General features: G+C 44.5%; 1 protein-coding gene and 1 long non-coding RNA gene across 2 annotated transcripts; one reads left to right on the top strand and one right to left on the bottom strand.

Annotated features, from left to right (window-relative positions):
* Positions 1-11,832: 11,832 nt before the first annotated feature.
* On the top strand, positions 11,833-17,635 carry LOC137544089 (inhibin beta B chain-like). The gene is made up of 2 exons (XM_068265154.1): positions 11,833-12,592; positions 15,824-17,635. The coding sequence occupies exons 1-2, from the start codon at positions 12,235-12,237 to the stop codon at positions 16,564-16,566; spliced, it is 1,101 nt and encodes a 366-aa protein (XP_068121255.1). The 5' UTR covers positions 11,833-12,234; the 3' UTR covers positions 16,567-17,635.
* On the bottom strand, positions 12,085-14,251 carry LOC137545810 (uncharacterized). Its single transcript, XR_011026107.1, has 2 exons — positions 14,067-14,251; positions 12,085-12,341 (listed from the first exon to the last, which is right to left on the bottom strand). It is a non-coding gene; the product is annotated as an uncharacterized lncRNA (long non-coding RNA).
* Positions 17,636-18,085: the final 450 nt, after the last annotated feature.

Here is an 18,085-nt window from a genome sequence, read left to right as displayed (position 1 = left end):
ATGGTTTAGGGAAAGGATACAGAAAGCTGTCTCAGAGATTTCAGCTGTCTGTTTCCACAGTTAGGAACATATTGAGGAAGTGGAAGACCCCAGGCTCAGTCAAGTTAAGGTTCGAAGTGGCAGACCAAGAAAAATCTCGGATAGACAGAAGTGAAGAATGGTGAGAACAGTCAAAGTCAACCCACAGACCAGCACCAAAGACCTACAACATCATCTTGCTGCAGATGGAGTCACTGTGCATCGTTCAACCATTCGGCGCACTTTACACAAGGAGATGTTGTATGCGAGAGTGATGTAGAGGAGGCCTTTTGTCTGCCCACAGCACAAATAGAGCAGCTTGAGGTATGCTAAAGCACATTTGGACAAGCCAGCTTCATTTTGGGATAATGTGCTGTGGACTGATGAAACTAAAATTGAGTTATTTTGGCATAACAAGGAGCATTATGCAGGGAGGAAAAAGAACACAGCATTCCAAGAAAAACACCTGCTACCTGCAGTAAAATATGGTGGTGGTTCCATCATGCTGTAGGGCTGTGTGGCCAATACAGGAAATGGGAATCTTGTCAAAGTTGAGGGGCGCATGGATTCCACTCAGTATCAGCAGATTCTGGAGACCAATGTCCAGAAATCAGTGTCAAACTGAAGCTGCACCAGAGCTGTATCTTTCAAGAAGACAACGACCCTAAACACTGCTCAAAATCCACTAAGGAATATATGCAGAGGAACAAGTACAACATTCTGGAATGGCCATCTCAGTCCCCAGAACGGAATATAATTGAAAATCTGTGGTGTGAGTTAAAGCTAATGGGAACCCTATATAAAAAAAAGTCAGATACTAACCTAAGGAGAGGGAAGGCTCGGTCCTATTGAGCCTTCCCTCTCCTCTCCCGGTGCCCGGTCCCGTGCAGGATCCCCCGTAGCAGTATTCGACCGTTTCGGTCAAATACTGCTACTTCCGCTGCCGAAGGGAGGTTTTGGAAGTCTTCGGGAGCACTCGGGCTCCCAAAGACGGGCCGCTGCATACTGCGCATGCGCGAGTGCCCTCTATGACGCACTCGTGCGTGTCTCTGGCGCACTCGCGCATGCGCAGTATGGAGCCGCCGGACTTCCGAAGTCCCCGCGGCGGTGGAGGATTCACTGGGCACCGGTAGAGGAGTGGGTATGCTCATTAGGACTCAGAGCCTTCCCTCTCCTTAGGTAAGTATCTGACTTTTTTTTTTGACATGGGGTTACATTAGCTTTAAAGAGTCCATGCTCGGAAGCCATCAAACCTGAATGAACTAGAGATGTTTTGTAAAGAGGAATGGTCCAAAATACCCTCAACCAGAATCCAGACTCTCATTGGAACCTACAAGAGGAGTTTAGAGGCTGTAATTTCTGCAAGAGGATGATCTACTAAATATTGATTTAATTTATTTTTTTGTGGTGCCCAAATGTATGCACCTGCCTGATTTTGTTTAAACAATTATTGCACACTTTCTGTAAATCCAATAAACTTCATTTCACTTCTCAAATATCACTATGTGTGTCTCCTATATGATATATTTAACTAACTTTTTATTGTAACAACCAATGATTTATACAAGAAAATCATGACGATTAACAAGGTTGCCCAAACTTTCGCATCCCACTGTATCTAGCTATAGTGGGGTCAACTGTACTACCTATACTGGGGCAACTATACTAACTACCTACCTATACTGGGGCAAGTATATTACCTATACTGGGGCAACTATACTACCTACACTGGGGGCAACTATACTTACTAGCTACCTGTAATGGGGCAACTATACTGGCTACCTATACTGGGGCAACTATACCTGGCCACCTATACAGGGGGCACCTATATAGGGGGCACCTATACCTGGCTACCTGCCTACCAACACCGCGGGTGAAAATGTTCAGGTGCTATATGATCATTCCAATCACACAGCAGGGGAAGTGGGGTGCACATCCTCACAAGCTTGCCTCCGGCAGCAGCAAAAAGTTTATAACCAGCCCTGTTCATTCATATTAGAATTATTATTATTATTACCACCGGTATTATTATTATTATTATTATACAGGGTATACTCCTTTTTCTTGCAGTACCCATAGTCTGAACTTGCTTGAGGTTATCACTATTCAGATTCTCCGGTTACCTGAATTAACTTTATTCAGTGCAATAGAAAACTGTACTGATCTTTGTCACCCAGACGGGTTTTCTGTAAGGACAAGATCCTCAGCATGTTTCAGTTTGATCATTACTAAGCAAATACCAGGTGAAAAAAAAAAATCAGCAGTTTAGTAACCACAGAGGGGTGACAGCAGCACACGGAGCAGCACGTAACTGTGATTTGCCTACTGACCTATGAATTCTCACAAGCCCAGGGAAAACCCTGCCCTGTACCTTTGATCTACTGCTGGGAAATGTTGAAGCAAGCTATAGCTTGAATGCTGTTAAAGGGTTTCTCTGAGACATCTTCTTATCAGAGTGTTATTAAAAATGTTTAAAATGAAATATTATGAAAGCTTTCATTTTTCCATTGCACTTTCAGCACTTTTATTGGCCGATGGTCTGGCTACACTTGTTTGTGCATTTTAAATGTATCAGGCTAGGTTCACCAGGGCCGGTTCTAGGTGAAAGGGGGCCCTGGGGCAGAAAAAAAATAGGGGGCCCCCTAGATTACACTTGCTAACATGGATCCCACAACCAACTAAACCCCCATCACCACCAAAGTCCCACCGGCTAAACCGCCCCCCCCCCCCAACTAAACCCCCATCACCACCAAAGTCCCCCCTGGCAAACCCGCCCCCGCCCCCCCGCGCGCACATCCACATTATTTATAACATTATCATGCATACATATGGATTGCCTGACTGACTTACCATTAAGATATACTAGTCAGTCAGGCTCCGGACAGGCTCTCCGAGTCCACAGGCTGATGCCGCCACTCCAGTGATGACGCTGACGTCACGTGACGACATCCTCTCCTCTTTCCTCGCAGGCATGGACGTCCACGCACTGACGTCCATGCCTGCATGATGTGTATCCAGGAGGTGGAGCCGGCAGCGCTGAGTGGACGAGAGGACGGCTCAGGAGTCAGGACGCCGGGTGGTATCCATGGAGACCTGACGCTGGAACCGGCGGTAGCTGTATGTATCTCTTCCTTCCTCCCCGTCCCCAGCTCTGGCCAGGCTCAAATTTTTTAACTCGCGGTCTCCACACCGCACCCGGCCGGCACCCACAACAGAGTCAGCACCCCAGGACACAGGCGGCAGCAGCAGCAGCAGCAGGCATGTGCACGATGCACAGCTTAGTGTCCCATGCTGCGCAGATTTTTTATGTTTGCTGCCAGCAGGAGTTGGGGCCCCCCAGGCTGCCGGGGCCCTGGGGCAGCTGCCTTCCCTGCCTTAATTGTAGCGCCGGCCCTGAGGTTCACAGTTGTGCTTTGCATAATGCACAGGTTATAATGAGTGTAAACTGCAATGGAGATTGGATATAGACTGTAATACAGAGCTTGAATGCAGGGAGTTAGAATAACACAATCAGTACTGTAAACAGGCCCATAGCATTGTATGGGCAGTGATTTGACATGCAGAATTATTCTGCAATGCAACGGACCACTGTGAACTAGGCCTTAGGCTGGATCTACAGTGATCAGTTGCATAACGCACGCGTTAAAACCTGTGTGAACTGCAATGGAGACTGGACATAGACTTTAATACAAAGATTGTATGCAGCGAGTTAGCATAACGTGATCTGTTACAACGCAGTACTGTGAACAGGCCGATAGAATTGTATGGGCAGTGCCAGTGAGTTAACATGCAGAATTATTCTACAACGGAACTGACCGCTGTGAACTAGGCCTTAGGCTGGATTCACACTGTGCACGTTGCATAAGGCACGTGTTATAATGTGTATGAACTGCCATACTGTAGTAATGGGGGGGAGGGAGGGGGCTATCCATACTAGGAGGAGCATAGGGGGGAATTGGGACACCTCTCACTACCTACACTGGAGGAGACTACTTATACTGTGCACCTCTGGCTTCTGGGGAGGATACCACTGTCTGGATACCTATACTGGAGGGACACCTCTGTCCTGGGTGCTATACTGCCCAGATATGCCCCTGGGTGCATTCACACTATATCAATTGCGTTCCAGAATATTACTGCATGTAAATGCGCTGCCCATACCATTCTTTGAGCCTGTTGTAATAGAGCACGTTACTGGGGTTGGCGCTACTAAAGTAATGTGCCTTGCTCCCATGGCGTTAGGACCAGTAAAATTGCCGTGTGCTGCTTAGGCATGGCTACATTACCGACTTTTCGTGCATGAGGCCCTTAGACCTACATGCACCCAGTCATACATACACCTTGTAGTAAAATAACATGCATAATTTCATGCATTACAGCAGGGCCGGATTTACCATAAGGCAGTGTAGGCATGTGCCTAAAGGCACCAATGATGGAGAGGCGGCTCACTCCCTTGCCTGAGTGCCTCCCCCTCCCGCCTTACCTATGCAGAGTAGTATCCTGAGCAGAGAGTAAATGAAAGGATACCCTGCTCTCTGCATTCCTGCTGTGCTTGCTGTGTGGTTCAGCGTGGGGTTTGTAGGTTCATGGAAGTCTAAGGTGCTGGGACATCTGTGCCTATAGGCTCCTGTGATGTAAATCCAGGCCTGAATTACAGAAGAATGCTGCTTTGTGACTCAACCACTATGTGTGATGCTATCCATTTAAATGCAACACGAAAATGCATGAGAAGTGTCACGCAGTGTTAATTCACATCTTATGCATTTTAGCATGTGCGGTAAAACAGCCAACAACACGCTGCATTTTTGCAGACAGTGAACATGTATTCTTTATCTTATGTGTTTTATGTGGCAGGCTACATGCCGCAAACTGTATGCACAAAAACGTGTTACTTTTTGAAAACCAAAATACTGTACACATTTCATATACAATCAAACAGAAAGCTATTACATTTGAAAAACAATTTCCCCCTACAGATGTGTGCGTTTCACAACAGGCGTCAGACAGTCAGAAAGGCAGTGTTTACCTTAGCACCATACTTTGTACCCATATTAATCAGATAATGTTACACATGTTATGTACAGTTTTAAAATTAAAGAGAAAGGGTCAGGATTTTATTTAGACGACCGCAATGATATAGAGTACCGGTAATGATTATTATTTTGATATTGGGCATATCGTTTATAGTCTAGATTGCAGCCAGATTGACTTATTATCTCAGAGTCATTACAATATCCTAATTGCTGTGTTGTTGTTTTTTTGGAGAGAGATAAGCTGTACTAATCTTTAACATGGAAATGGGGAGCTTTAGTTTACAACTAAGGGTGCATACACACATCAGACCATAGTCTTTGGAAAATGAAAGATCACAGACCAATTTTACCCCCTTCCATGTAGTATGAGAGCCATGCCTACACAGTCTATTCTATGGAGCTGAACTCCCCATCAGATAGAAATCTTTGCAAGATGCTGCACACAAAGATGCTGTACACATTCAAAAGATCAGTATCTGCAAAAGATCCGTTCCTGCAAAATGCATTCATAGTCTATGATATCTGCAGATCATCATACACACCTTGTTTAACAGACATTCATCTGCAGATCAGATCCACCAGGATGGATCTTCAGATCTGCAGATGATTGTCTGATCACCGACGTCATGCGCAGACCCGATCCTCCCCATAGAGAGACCGGAGCTGTCCAGGGAGGCTGCGCCGATCGCTGGAGCCAGGCGGGGTAATGTATTAAGTGGCTGGATTGGGGGATCGGGGGCGATCGGGGGGTGCCGGCTACATATACTAGCTAGCCTAGTGCTAGCTAAAGCTTTAACAGCAAGGCAAACAGGGACCCCTGAGGAGAGCGAGCGGTATGCCCGACACAGTGTCGGGCATACCGCTAAGGAGGTTAATACAAAGCCTGCATGCAGTTAGAATAACGTGATCTGTTACTGTGAACAGCCCCATAGAACTGTATGGACAGTGAGTTGACATGCAGAATTATTCTGCAAGACTGCAACGCAATTGACCAGTGTGAACAGTGCCTCTGGGTTTTTTTTATCCTTGTTGTTCCAATCATGGTTTGTTGAGGTTAACTAGGTTCACAGTGATGAGTTGCATAATATTCGCGGTATAATGCGTTATAATGACTGTGAAATGCAATGGATACAAAGCCTGCATGCAGTGAGTTAGAAAAATATGATAAGTTACAAGGCAGTACTGTGAACAGGCCCATAGAATTGTACGGGCAATGAGTTGACATGCCGAATTATTCAGTAACACAACTGAGCACTGTGAATAGGACCTAAATAAATTGTATATGATTCATGTACTTCTTGAGTGGTGCTGTTTTACATGGGCAAGTTTTACTGTTCTAGTATAATATGTTGTCCAAAGCACTCTCATACTAATAAGAGTGTGCAGGATTTCCTTGTAAGTGATCAGTGGGGCTTTTATTGCTGTCTATGATAAAACCTGCTGAGTGTATGAACTTTAGTGTGAAATAGGTTAGTACGTGTATATCCTATTTGTTTCTGCCACACCCCTTTAGCACCTGCTCTAATCCAGCAAGTTTAAGTACCTTGAGAAATGAGCATAGTTCTTTCTGTTTGTGATATTGGTAGATGACTCACTTCCTAACGCTGGTTCCTTCATTCTAAAGTCCCACAGGATGCCTGAGTTGGCATAGCATAATCCTCCAGCTCTAGCTCGCTAATTTATATGCTCTCTGTGTTTCCTGGGCAGAGTGTATTAACCACTTGAGGACCCACCCTTTACCCCCCCTTAAGGACCAGCGCTGTTTTAGCTGATCTGTACTGGGTGGGCTGTGTAGCCCCCAGCACAGATCAGGGTGCAGGCAGAGCGACCAGATCACCCACCTTTTTTCCCCACTAGGGGGATGATGTTCTGAGGGGGTCTGATCGCTCCTGCCTGCCTGGGTGTTGCGGAGGGGGGCACCTCAAAGCCCCCCTCCGCGGCGAAATTCCCCCCTCCCTCTCCTCCCTCCCTCCCTTCCCCGAGAGATCGGAGGCTGCACAGGAACGGATCTGTCCTGTGCAGCCTCTAACAGGCTCCTGCCTGTCATGCGACAGCGATCCCCGGCCGCTGATTGCCCCCCCCCGCCCCCCCCCCCCCCGCAGAGATTTCATGAAGCCAATTGTTTTATTGTAGTCATTACCAAGAAGACAACAATACTTTTTCATCAATGGGGAGGGGAGGGGGGGGGGGGGAGGGGGGAGGGGGTAATTAGGACGTTTCTTCAAAGAGATTATCTAGAGTGAATGTGTTAAGATAGCATCTCTGACTTTTATAAATAAGGACTGTGAGAAAGGGAGGGGGGAACATGGCAGCTTCTATGCCAGGAGAAATTCCAGTGAAAGAGAGGGTGCTTAGTTCCCTTTAAACCAGGGCTGGTTCTACCCCCATTGGGGCCCTGACACAATTAAATGTGACCTGCATCCTGGCCCATCACATTTCATGTTCAAATGCCCCGACCTGTTTATGGGGGTATTCCTTAAAATTGTAAGCTGTTCCTTACAATCAGGGACATTTCCTGCTTTACTCAGATGCAATGACCAGGTAAAGACCTGTCTCTAACCTTCCCTTTCTGGGGAAGGTAATTGAAAAAGCTATCACCAGCTAGAAGTCAAAATCTTACAAAACAGCATTTATGATCCATTTTAGTCTGGTTTCAGGAATAATCACAGCACTGAAACGGGCCTCATCCAAATCTGCAACCACCTGCTCATGGCAAGATACAGAGGAGAGTGATCCATCCTGTTACTGATAGACCTTTCTGCAGCCTTTGATACAGTTGACCATGACATCTTGATAAGCAGGCTACAGGAATACTGCAGCATTGATGGCATAGTTCTTCAGTGGTTCCAATCCTTCTTGAGTGGAAGAGAGATAAAGACAGAAGCACACAGACTAATGAAGGAGCACACTGGCTAGATAGGTGAGTTTGCTCCACTGCAAATATTCTGCAGAGGTCCCAGGGAACCAGTATTCACTTGGGGAGAGACCTGTTAGGGGCCCGTCAACCAACTCTGGGGTCCTGGTCAATTGACCAGTGTGCCCCTATGGAAGCTCCCACCCTGATTCAAACCCCCTTCCTCCAGCCGTTTTTTGTAGACCCCCTGACTTATAACAAGTTTGGCCACAGCCACACCTGCTCTGGTAAGTCAGCCCCTGTATCAGGTTAGAAGTTGGGCCTGTTCATCCTGCTGGTGCTGTGCCCCCTATTGTTACTCCTATTGACATGTACTATAGATCCATGGCTCTCATGGACCCTTTCACATGCCCATTGTGGTTCTGTGAGCTACCATACGATGCTACCCTTCACATTCTTCTGAGGAAAGCATTGTTATTACTGATGATAAATGGCATGCCTCTGCACTGGACCTCAACAGACTGTGAAATCAGGCCTATTGTGCTGCTCTGACCATACATGTCAATGCAACATAGAAACTGTATGAACCGATTGAGGAATAGTTCCCATTTAGTGCACTTTGATCTATGAACTTGATATTTATCTAAAGTAGATTTGTGTATTTGTTGCTTTGCACTTATCATATAGCCATGTACACATCAATATAGTCAGGTGATACCGGTCTTCCATTGTAAAATCCCCCGTAGTTGTTTTAGGATTTGCTGTCACTATAGTTACATCTTTGTGTATATGTGGGTTAGCTATACAAAAGACATTGGGCCAAAGCTTTTCTGTTAAATTATCTTACCTTACTTATTTACTCACAATGTATCTCTCCTTAAATGACTTAACTCATGATTTAGCTCTCCTTAACTGACTTAACTCATTGTTTAGCTCTCCTTATCTAACTTAACTCATGGTTTAGCTCTTCTAAACTGACTTAACTCATGGTTTAGCTCTCCTTAAAGAGAACCCGAGGTGGGTTCTTAGAATCCTATTAGCACACAGAGGCTGGGTCTGCATATAATGCCCAGCCTCTGTTGCTATACTGTTTCCCCCAGTCTCCCCCCTGCGCTCTGCTATGCGGGGGAGCGGCGAGAGTGATGCTGCACATGTAAACAGCCTGCTGGCGACACGCTGTGTGTCGCTAGCACGGTGGTTTAGTTTGGGGGGCATAGCAGAGCGCAGGGTGGAGACTGGGGGAGACAGTATAGCAACAGAGGCTGGGCATTATATGCAGACCCAGCCTCTGTGTGCTAATAGGATTCTAAGAATCCACCTCGGGTTCTCTTTAACTGACTTAACTCATGGTTTAGCTCTCCTTATCTATTTATTTCATAATTTATCTCTCTTTATTTGTTTATCTCCTGCAGTATCACTCCTTAAAGTTAAGGTGAAAAATAAGTAACCTTTGTGAATCAACCCCATTGTGAACATCATGTATATTCCTTAGCTGGAGGAGAGTACATATGATGTTAGTATCATGCCAATGTCTTTTTTGTCACAGTAAGACCATTTTAAAGGACCACTATCATCACAAATGTAAAATTCAAAATACATATTTATTAGAAGTACCGGTACATTTGTCACAGATTAAAATGATTTTATATTACAATTCTACTCATGGCCGGATTTACCATAAGGCACTGTAGGCTCTTGCCTACAGGATCCTTATGTGGCAGGGTCGGCTCCTCTCCCTTCCTGAATGTCCCCTCTTACAGCTGAGTGGGAGGGCGATGTCACGCACCACTTGCTTTGCCCCCCTAATGTAAAATGTCCCCTCTGGTGCCCAGTGTAAAATATACATTACCTGTCCGTGATCTGAGCTTGTCCCCCACTACCTCCGGGATATCGCCTCTACATACACGTGCGCCCCATGTGGTTTCCTAGTAAGGGCACACGTGTGTGACGTCATACGCGCCCTTGCTAGGTAACCACATTGGGAGCGCTTGTATGTAGAGGGGAATGCACCCGGAGCAGCGAAGGGACACACACAGGCCATGGACAGGTATTTGTTCCATTCCCTGGGGGTTTTGTTGCGTTCTTCAATTGTTGCTAAATTTCACGCCGTTCCCGTCGTGCACCCGATCAAGCAAGTCGGCCCAACATCTTGCTGCATGCGCTTCATCCCGAAATTGGTCACATTGTCGGTCAGGCATGCACTTGGCAGCACCGATTTTCATCCAATTCTGTTAAAATAATCGAATCACATGGTCGATCGGTCAAGTTGCCTGAAGTATGCCCAACTTAAAGGAGTTATCAGGCGAAATTTAACAAAATAAGCGCTACTTACCCGGGGCTTACTCCAGCCCCAAGCTCCCAGCATGTCCCTTGCCGCAGCTCTGCACGGAGCCATTCGTCGTAGCTCCCTCCCGGCAGTCCGCTCCGGTCCATGTAGCAGTGATTGACAGCGCCGCTCGCGCGGGCGCAGTACAGGCCGACCTGGAGGTCGGCCTAACGTCATCGCCGGGGACCGGGAGGGAGCTGCGACGAACGGCTGCGTGCAGAGCTGCGGCGAGGGACATGCTGGGAGCTTGGGGCTGGAGGAAGCCCCGGGTAAGTAGCGCTTATTGTGTTAAATTTCGCCTGATAACTCCTTTAAGACTCCCCTAAAAGAAGGTCGACTAGTCCAAAACCTGTCAGATCTGTCAGATTTTATTGCCTACTGTAAGTGACAGCAAGATTGGAAACTAAGTAATTTATAGTGCCTTTTACTCTGGAACAAATGTGCATTTTATACATTTGCATACGCATGCATTTTAAATTTTACAATTCTTCACAATAGTGGTCCTTTAAGAGAAGAATCCATATTTGCTTGAAGTAGCTTCTGCTTTGTAATGAAGATCACCAGTCATCTTCCCCCCAAAAAAAGAAAATAAAAAAACAACCCAGTGATGTTTGGGGATGTGTGTGTCCCACTCCCTGTGGAAGGCCCGGATTTACCTCACAGTAGCCTATAGGCACACATGTCCTGGCACCTTAGACTTCACCCTCCATGAACCTACAAACCCCCAAAGTGCACCGCAAGTGTGCTGGTTGGCTCTGCTGTCACTCCACCCTTACTTCCCGTGCCCATCATAGGTAGCCACAGGTGCCCCTTAGTGGTAGGTAGCCAGAAGTACTCTCAATATTACAATATTAAGTAGCTAGTGGTACCCCCAAGTATTAGGTAGCTACCTCAGTATTAAGTAGCTAGAGGTGCCCCTGACTGAAGGGAGATCTTGCCAGTGGAATGCCAAAAGCAGTAACCTCTCATTTACACCCTTATCACTACTCTGCCTGGGGAAGGAGGAGCTCAGGGAGGGAAGTGAGCCGCCTTTCCATCATCAGGTGCCCGTAGGCATGTGCCTACAGTGCCTTATAGTAAATCCAGCTCTGCCCTGTGGCAGACCCCCACTGTTCATGAATTATTTGCGTCCAGTGTATTGCCTGGATGTAAAACAGTTCTGTTTTCTAAAGCACATTAAAAGCATCATGCAACAGTCAGAGACAATAGTTTTATTATAGGTTGTGATGAGCAGTGAAATGTCCTTTTTTATTCTTATTGCATCAACTTCACTTGCAGTGTCACATCGCTGCTGAAAAATTACCTTTTGCTCCACATGGTTATTGGATTGAACAAAGAAGGGAGGGTGTAAATAAAAGTGGGGGAGTGAAGCAATCAATCAGTGATAAGAGAGAGCTGTGCTTTCCAGATGAATGACTGTGCCAAAAGGGCAAATAATATTTAACACTAACAGTATACAGAAGCCTTATGAGCGAGAGAGGCAGTAAGGGGAGGAGGAGGAGTGTAATTCCCAGTCTCAGTATATAGGGCAGTGTAACAAGAAGAGGCTTAGTGGAAATCAAGCATGCTTTCACACTACCTGTTTAGCTAACATAACTAGAAAGCTAAGTAAAGGGATAGTTCCTGTCAGTCCAGTTAAAAGAGCACATGGTTACAGAAGAAAGGAAGCCTCAGTTTAATCTTCACTCTGCTGTGCCAGAAAAGGAAGACAAGAGCTAGACCATAACTTCACCTGAGATCAACTTCTCAGATCCACCTGGACCTAATACTAATTGTGAATCTGTATCTCTGACCTATCAACTGACGTAGGGGTGTCTTGGAGTTAATCCCAGATTCAATAGCCACATGACAGCTTATGCTGGACCAGATCTCTGTTAAAAGCAGGATGCTAGCTGTGCAGCACCCACAGCTCTGGAAAAGCTGAAGAAAGTGGTAAAGACTTGACCCTCGTCATCAGCGCTTTCTCCTTCAACTCACATCTTTGCTTTCCAAGATCTGCTAAGATGACCTCTCAATTCCACAAAGAAGGTGTCTTCTTCTATCTGCTCACTCTCTTAGGTGCTTGGGCAGCATCCACCCAGGGTGCAGGAAAAAAAAGCGAATGTCCATCCTGTGGCGTGCAAGACAAAGATATGATGATTGAAGTGGCCAAGCAGCAAATACTACAGAAGCTCCATCTAAAGGAGAGACCAAACATCACACACCCAATTCCTAGAGGGGCTGTGGCGAATGCACTACGCAGACTGCACTTAACCAAGCCACGCATGGAAGGTCTGTTTGGGTCCTCAACATGGGACAGTGATGCTGATCCTTCTGAGACAGAACAGCAAAGCTACGAGATCATCAGCTTTGCAGAATCAGGTAAGAGCACCATACCAATGTGTTTCATTGATCTCAATGCAGACTAATTTAATAAGGCAACAGTTGTGCAAGCATGCAAAACACTTTTAGGCTTGAGAAAGGGTTATTTTAGACTTGAAATGTCACCTTATTGTTTGATGTTTCTTTATTAATGAGAATAAAAGAAGTTTATAATGGTGTATTCCATTGCAACATCTTGTTTGCACTTGAATTAATTTAATTAATTTCCCTAAATCTTAATTAATCAAAGGTGAAGTTTGACATATATACTGTAGTATCTGAATGCTATGGTCTCTGCACATTAGTGTTACTTATTCGCTCCACCCCTTATTTAATTGGTCCCAATATGTCCCTTGGGACGTTGTTATAGTTGCAGTTTAGCTTCTTAATAGATTTTCAGAATGAAAACAATGTGTTGTTTAAGTTAAGCATATTTAGCTTTCAGCAGCACAATTAAGACAAAGATATTACTTAGGTAGTGGAATGCAGATACATCTTGAGTTGAATGGTAGACAGATCTTCAAATGTTAACTCATTTTAGGCAGTATTTCTGTTTATGACCTTCAGTAGAATCATTGTTGCTATCAGCATGAACTGCTAACTTCTGTGGGAGGGGTATGTCTGCAGGGCCACAGACACAACACAAAGGACTATCCCTCCCTTCTGCAACGCCAAATATCCAGACACAACAGTGCACGGCGCAGGTCACGCTGTTACACTGACAAGGCAAGGAACCCATGCCCTCTATTACAAGACTGTTGTCATTTTACCATTCAAGAATGTCTTGGGCCAAACACTGTTCATAAACAAAATGGCACTCCCAGATATCCAGGAAGGAGGGTTTCTCCTAGGTGATATTTTGATATTGTATTTTTATATCTTATCCCTGAGATGCCCACAAGCAAGAAAATAATTTTGACCTTTTCTCCAAATTTTTGGAACTTTTTCAATTGCAGAGTGCTGAAATGTGATTTCAAAGAGAAGATAAAAAATTATCTCCTAGGAGAAAACTTATAAGTCAATAGATAGATAGATATTTAAAATGTTCTTCCATATACAGTAACCTTGATCTATAATGCTATACTTTTTCCTGTGCTGCAAACCTTTGCAAAATCCACACTTTAGATTTGCTGGGATATGTAGTTCACCATGGGGGGGGGGGGGAACAGGTCGTCAATGCAGCTTTATAGCAAAATAACAGAAACCTTAAGCCAAGAATAAACATAAGATACAAGTTGCCTAATGTGACCAGAAACAATGGGATTGGATGAATTTCATCTGATGCCTGTATAAGCACACCACTTTACACTTTCTTTGACTACAACTTGCATGTGTAGGGATGGTGAATTATTTTCCCAGCCTAGACAAAGAATAACAATTCCTGCCATCAAATGCAAATAAACTGCAACAATAGTCCTAAAGGAAGTTTGTTAGTAGTTTCAAGTATAGCCATATCTACTCACAGCCAACTTACAATATATAGAAATCGGGCAGTAGCACCAAATGTTTGGTTGCTGAGGCACAAACGGGTTCTATGATGCCTTCAATGATTCAGCTACTTAATCAAGATGGGTAGATCGATATTTGCATGTATGGCCAGCTTTAGCACAATCAGCTATCCTGTTTCAGTGAACTGCCTAGTACAACCCCAAAACAGCAGTGACATCTAATGGTCAGTTTAACTGCCTACATGAAAAACTGTAAGGTTTATGCATCATTTATGAGTATAGCCAGTCACTACATGTCCTCATTTAAAGGGTCCTTTTACAGTGTATCAGATGCTGTCAGTTGTAACTGAAAGGACAACTGATGTGCAGCCCAGTGTCCATGTTTCCCTATGGGCTCTTTCATACCATAGGCTGAAAAACTGAAGGTTTTTCACAATGTGCTGCTATGGAGGGAAAAAAAATACAAAGCAATGCATAGCAATCATTAAGTGTAAAAAGGCCCTAACAAATGAGAAATATGGATGGTACGTCACTTTAATCTTATGGTTTAATGTAAAATTCAGCCTGAAGCTGATATCTGAAACCTCTGGTGATTTGTGTGACTGCTTTGCTCTTCCATAAGCTTCATATTGTCTAGCTAGTATATAGTTTTCCTGGTCAAATAAGTTGACTGGAGTGGAAGTTTCTATGTTGTCTATATGTATAATATAAAGGTCCTTTTTTATTTGCTTTTTCTCCCAAGTTTTTTCCTAGGAGATATTTTTTTCATCTTACGCTTAAAAGTAGGAAAAAAGTACTGTCAAAGTTATTTTGAGTATTCTCTTGCTTGCTGGTGGCTTAAATGCTTTTTATTGATAAGGTGTAAAAATATCACCAAGGAGAAAACTTAGGAGAAAAAGACCCACCTTTAGTAAACTTCTTTCTTTCATTTTGTATTTTAATATTAGCAAAAAGTAATGGGGTATCTGATTTGCGTTACCAGAAGCACAAGGAATAATTGCCTACCCTTCTGCTTATGTCTGCCCTCCTGACAATGTCTCCAGCCTTGTGCTATTAAGAGAAAGAATGCTTTAGGCTACTTGCACACCAAGACGTTGCGTTAGGTGCTACGTTAAAGTCGCATAACGTGCACCTAACGCAAGGCCTGGTGCTCTTCGATCTGGACGTCGGAGTGAGCCGCGTTGTGCAGCTCACTCTGGCGTCTGTGATGCCGTGATGCGTACTCTTGGACGCATGCGGCATCACGTGGTCCCGACGGCCAATCGCCGCACAGAGCGGCCGCACCAGGAAGTAATCAGTGCACGTCACAACGTGCAGTGAATATTAATTAGCCATGTGCCTGGCCGCTCACCGCTCCTCCCCAACATGACTGAGCATGTGCAAACAGTCTAACGCGGCTTAAGCCGCTGTAACGCCGTAGCAGGCTGCACTTTCGGAAGAACGTGCAGCGTTACATGTAACGCAACGTGGGCAGTGTGAACAGCCCACTTGTGATATATTGCTGTACATTGGGGGAGCGTTACAGGCTGCACTATCGTGCGCCTGTACCGTCTTAGTGTGTAAGCAGCCTAAAGGAATTGCAAGTGGATTTCAAAATAGAGAACAAGCAATTGCTTCAAAATTTCTTTTCACGGTCAAATTGCTGTGTCAAATGTAAATATATCAATCTGGTAGGGAGTGCATGTATGTAGAGAATACATGTATTTTGCCAACAGTCATTTTTTTTAAGATTTACTTTAAAGCTGCCAACATTTAATTGACCTCATTCTTTTCTTCCTTTCAGATTATAATGAGTCCAGCACAACGCTGACCTTCCAGTTTGCCAGAGACAATGAACAAAATGTGCATGTTCTTCAAGCTCATCTCTGGGTCTTCTTCAACTGGAACAGGACTGTTCAAGACAGTCAGACTATTAGATTATACACGATCCACAAGGACCAGGGTACACGGACTCTCGTTAGTGAAAGATACCTTGAGCCGAGAGGGAGTGGCTGGCAGACATTCTCATTAAAACAGATGCTCCAGACATTCTTTGATGAAGAGGACAGAAGTCTAAAACTAGAACTGGACTGTGAAGGTTGCCAGTATGTACCTTTCATGGTCAATCCCAATGACTCTCACCAGCCTTTTCTTGTGGCTCAAGCAAAGGTAAGGGAGCGGAGCCATCACACTGCAAAAAGAAGTCTCAACTGTGATCAGAACTCCAATCTTTGCTGCAGGAAAGACTATTATGTAGAATTCAAGGACATTGGGTGGAATGACTGGATCATAAAACCTGAGGGCTACCAGATTAATTACTGCATGGGTCTTTGCCCGATGCATGTAGCTGGATCTCCTGGCATGGCTGCCTCTTTTCACACGACAGTCTTTAATCTCATAAAGGCTAACAATATCCAGACAGCAGTAAGTTCCTGCTGCGTCCCAACAAAAAGACGTCCACTGTCCATGCTGTACTTTGATAGAAATAACAACATTGTTAAGACTGACATTCCTGACATGATTGTTGAGGCATGTGGATGCAGCTAAGAAAGGCTAAGCAAGTCCGTAAAGACGTGTAACAGAGAGAAGCTGGCTTGTCTCTTATAAATGTTGCTCTTGCCAAAATCAGACAGGAGAAGAGAAGACATATGGATACCTGGAATTACACTGTATGCCTTCAAAATACTTGACCATGCTGGATCATTTTGCAACTAGTTTCTTTGCTGATTTTAGTCTGCAGAATGTCTAGGACTGTAAGATTACAGTGAAAAATGCACTACATGTCACCTGTTTCTGGGTTTATGAGTTTTCACTTACATAAATAAAGCATTACATATTTTTTAAAATAAAATGAACAAATGCACAATACCAAAGATCAGACATTAAGCCAGTGGTGTAGCTAAGAAGCTAAAGGCACCATTGAAAGTTTTACACTGAGCTGCCTCATGCACTGTATATATAAAAATTGATATGGAGCATCAAAACTTGCCAAAGACAGCCACAGAGTCAGAGAGGGGAGATCGGAGGAAGGGTACAGTTTGCTAATGATTACCACTATTCAAAGCACATATAGAAGTGATGATTACTAGCATAGCACCAATGAACGCTAATACCTAATACAGTGATTGGAGGAGGGCCCCTGGTGGGCTCCTCTGGTTTTGGGGCCCTAGTAAGGTCACAGACTCTGAATCCCTTGCTGCTACACAACTGCATCTCCCAAATGTTCTTGTTCTATTAAAAAAAAGCCCCAATTTGGGCTTAATTATTGCACATTTAGACTTTAATAACTTGGGAGTAATTAGTGGGCCTACAGCTACAGCAAAGACCTCTTCCACATATCAGTGACCATGTTACAATGTTAAAGTGCCAAGCTAAGAATCTGAAGACAGCACTGGATTTGTGATGTCTCCATTCCAATGAACTGTTTGTACTGTCACAGAGGCAAAATGTTAAGTCATTATCAAGTGCTGATTACCCTTCACTCACGGGCCCCTGACTACAAAGCACAAAATATTCTCTATGTGACAAAGATTGTTGTATTTTATATGTTATTTGTATTTTATTATTATTTTTATTACTTGACACAGTTTAATAAACAAAACAGAAAACTAATAAACATTTGTGATTTTTTTTAGTAAACCCCCTGGCTCTGAGGATGGTGCAGTAAGGGTCAGGGGGAGGTTGAGGGTGGGGTGGGAGGTGTTGTTAGCAGACAGTTCCCACCATTGGACGGCCATTTACTTTTCTAATCAGCAGGGCAGAAGGCATGCAGTAATGAGCTTCACATTATAGTTAATGTTGCCTTCAAAGCTTTCGGGGGGGAAATCTCGAAAGATTGAGGCCCCTTCCACACTGGCGTGGTGCGTTACCTTATGCCGTAGGGTAACGGTATGCCAATGTAATCTATGTGGCATTTCATACCTGCAACGTGATGCAGCGCGTTATGGGCCAGCATGTGCGGTGACATGTGGCAACCAGAAGTCATGTAAGTCTATGACGACGCAGCTTTTTTGTCCACGTTTGCGTTGCGGCATGTATGTCCGGAAGCGTATTTTTTTCAATACAC

Source organism: Hyperolius riggenbachi, chromosome 2 (genome assembly GCF_040937935.1).
Source record: "Hyperolius riggenbachi isolate aHypRig1 chromosome 2, aHypRig1.pri, whole genome shotgun sequence".
Taxonomy (NCBI): Eukaryota; Metazoa; Chordata; class Amphibia; order Anura; family Hyperoliidae; genus Hyperolius; species Hyperolius riggenbachi.
This window is presented reverse-complemented; position numbering and strand designations above follow the sequence as displayed.

What these genes read in the sequence shown, in the direction of transcription:
- LOC137544089 (XM_068265154.1), top strand. Translation starts at nt 12,235, where the DNA reads ATGACCTCTCAATTCCACAAAGAAGGTGTCTTCTTCTATCTGCTCACT. An exon ending in CATCAGCTTTGCAGAATCAG is followed by an intron (nt 12,593 to 15,823) that starts GTAAGAGCACCA and finishes TCTTCCTTTCAG; the next exon opens with ATTATAATGAGTCCAGCACA.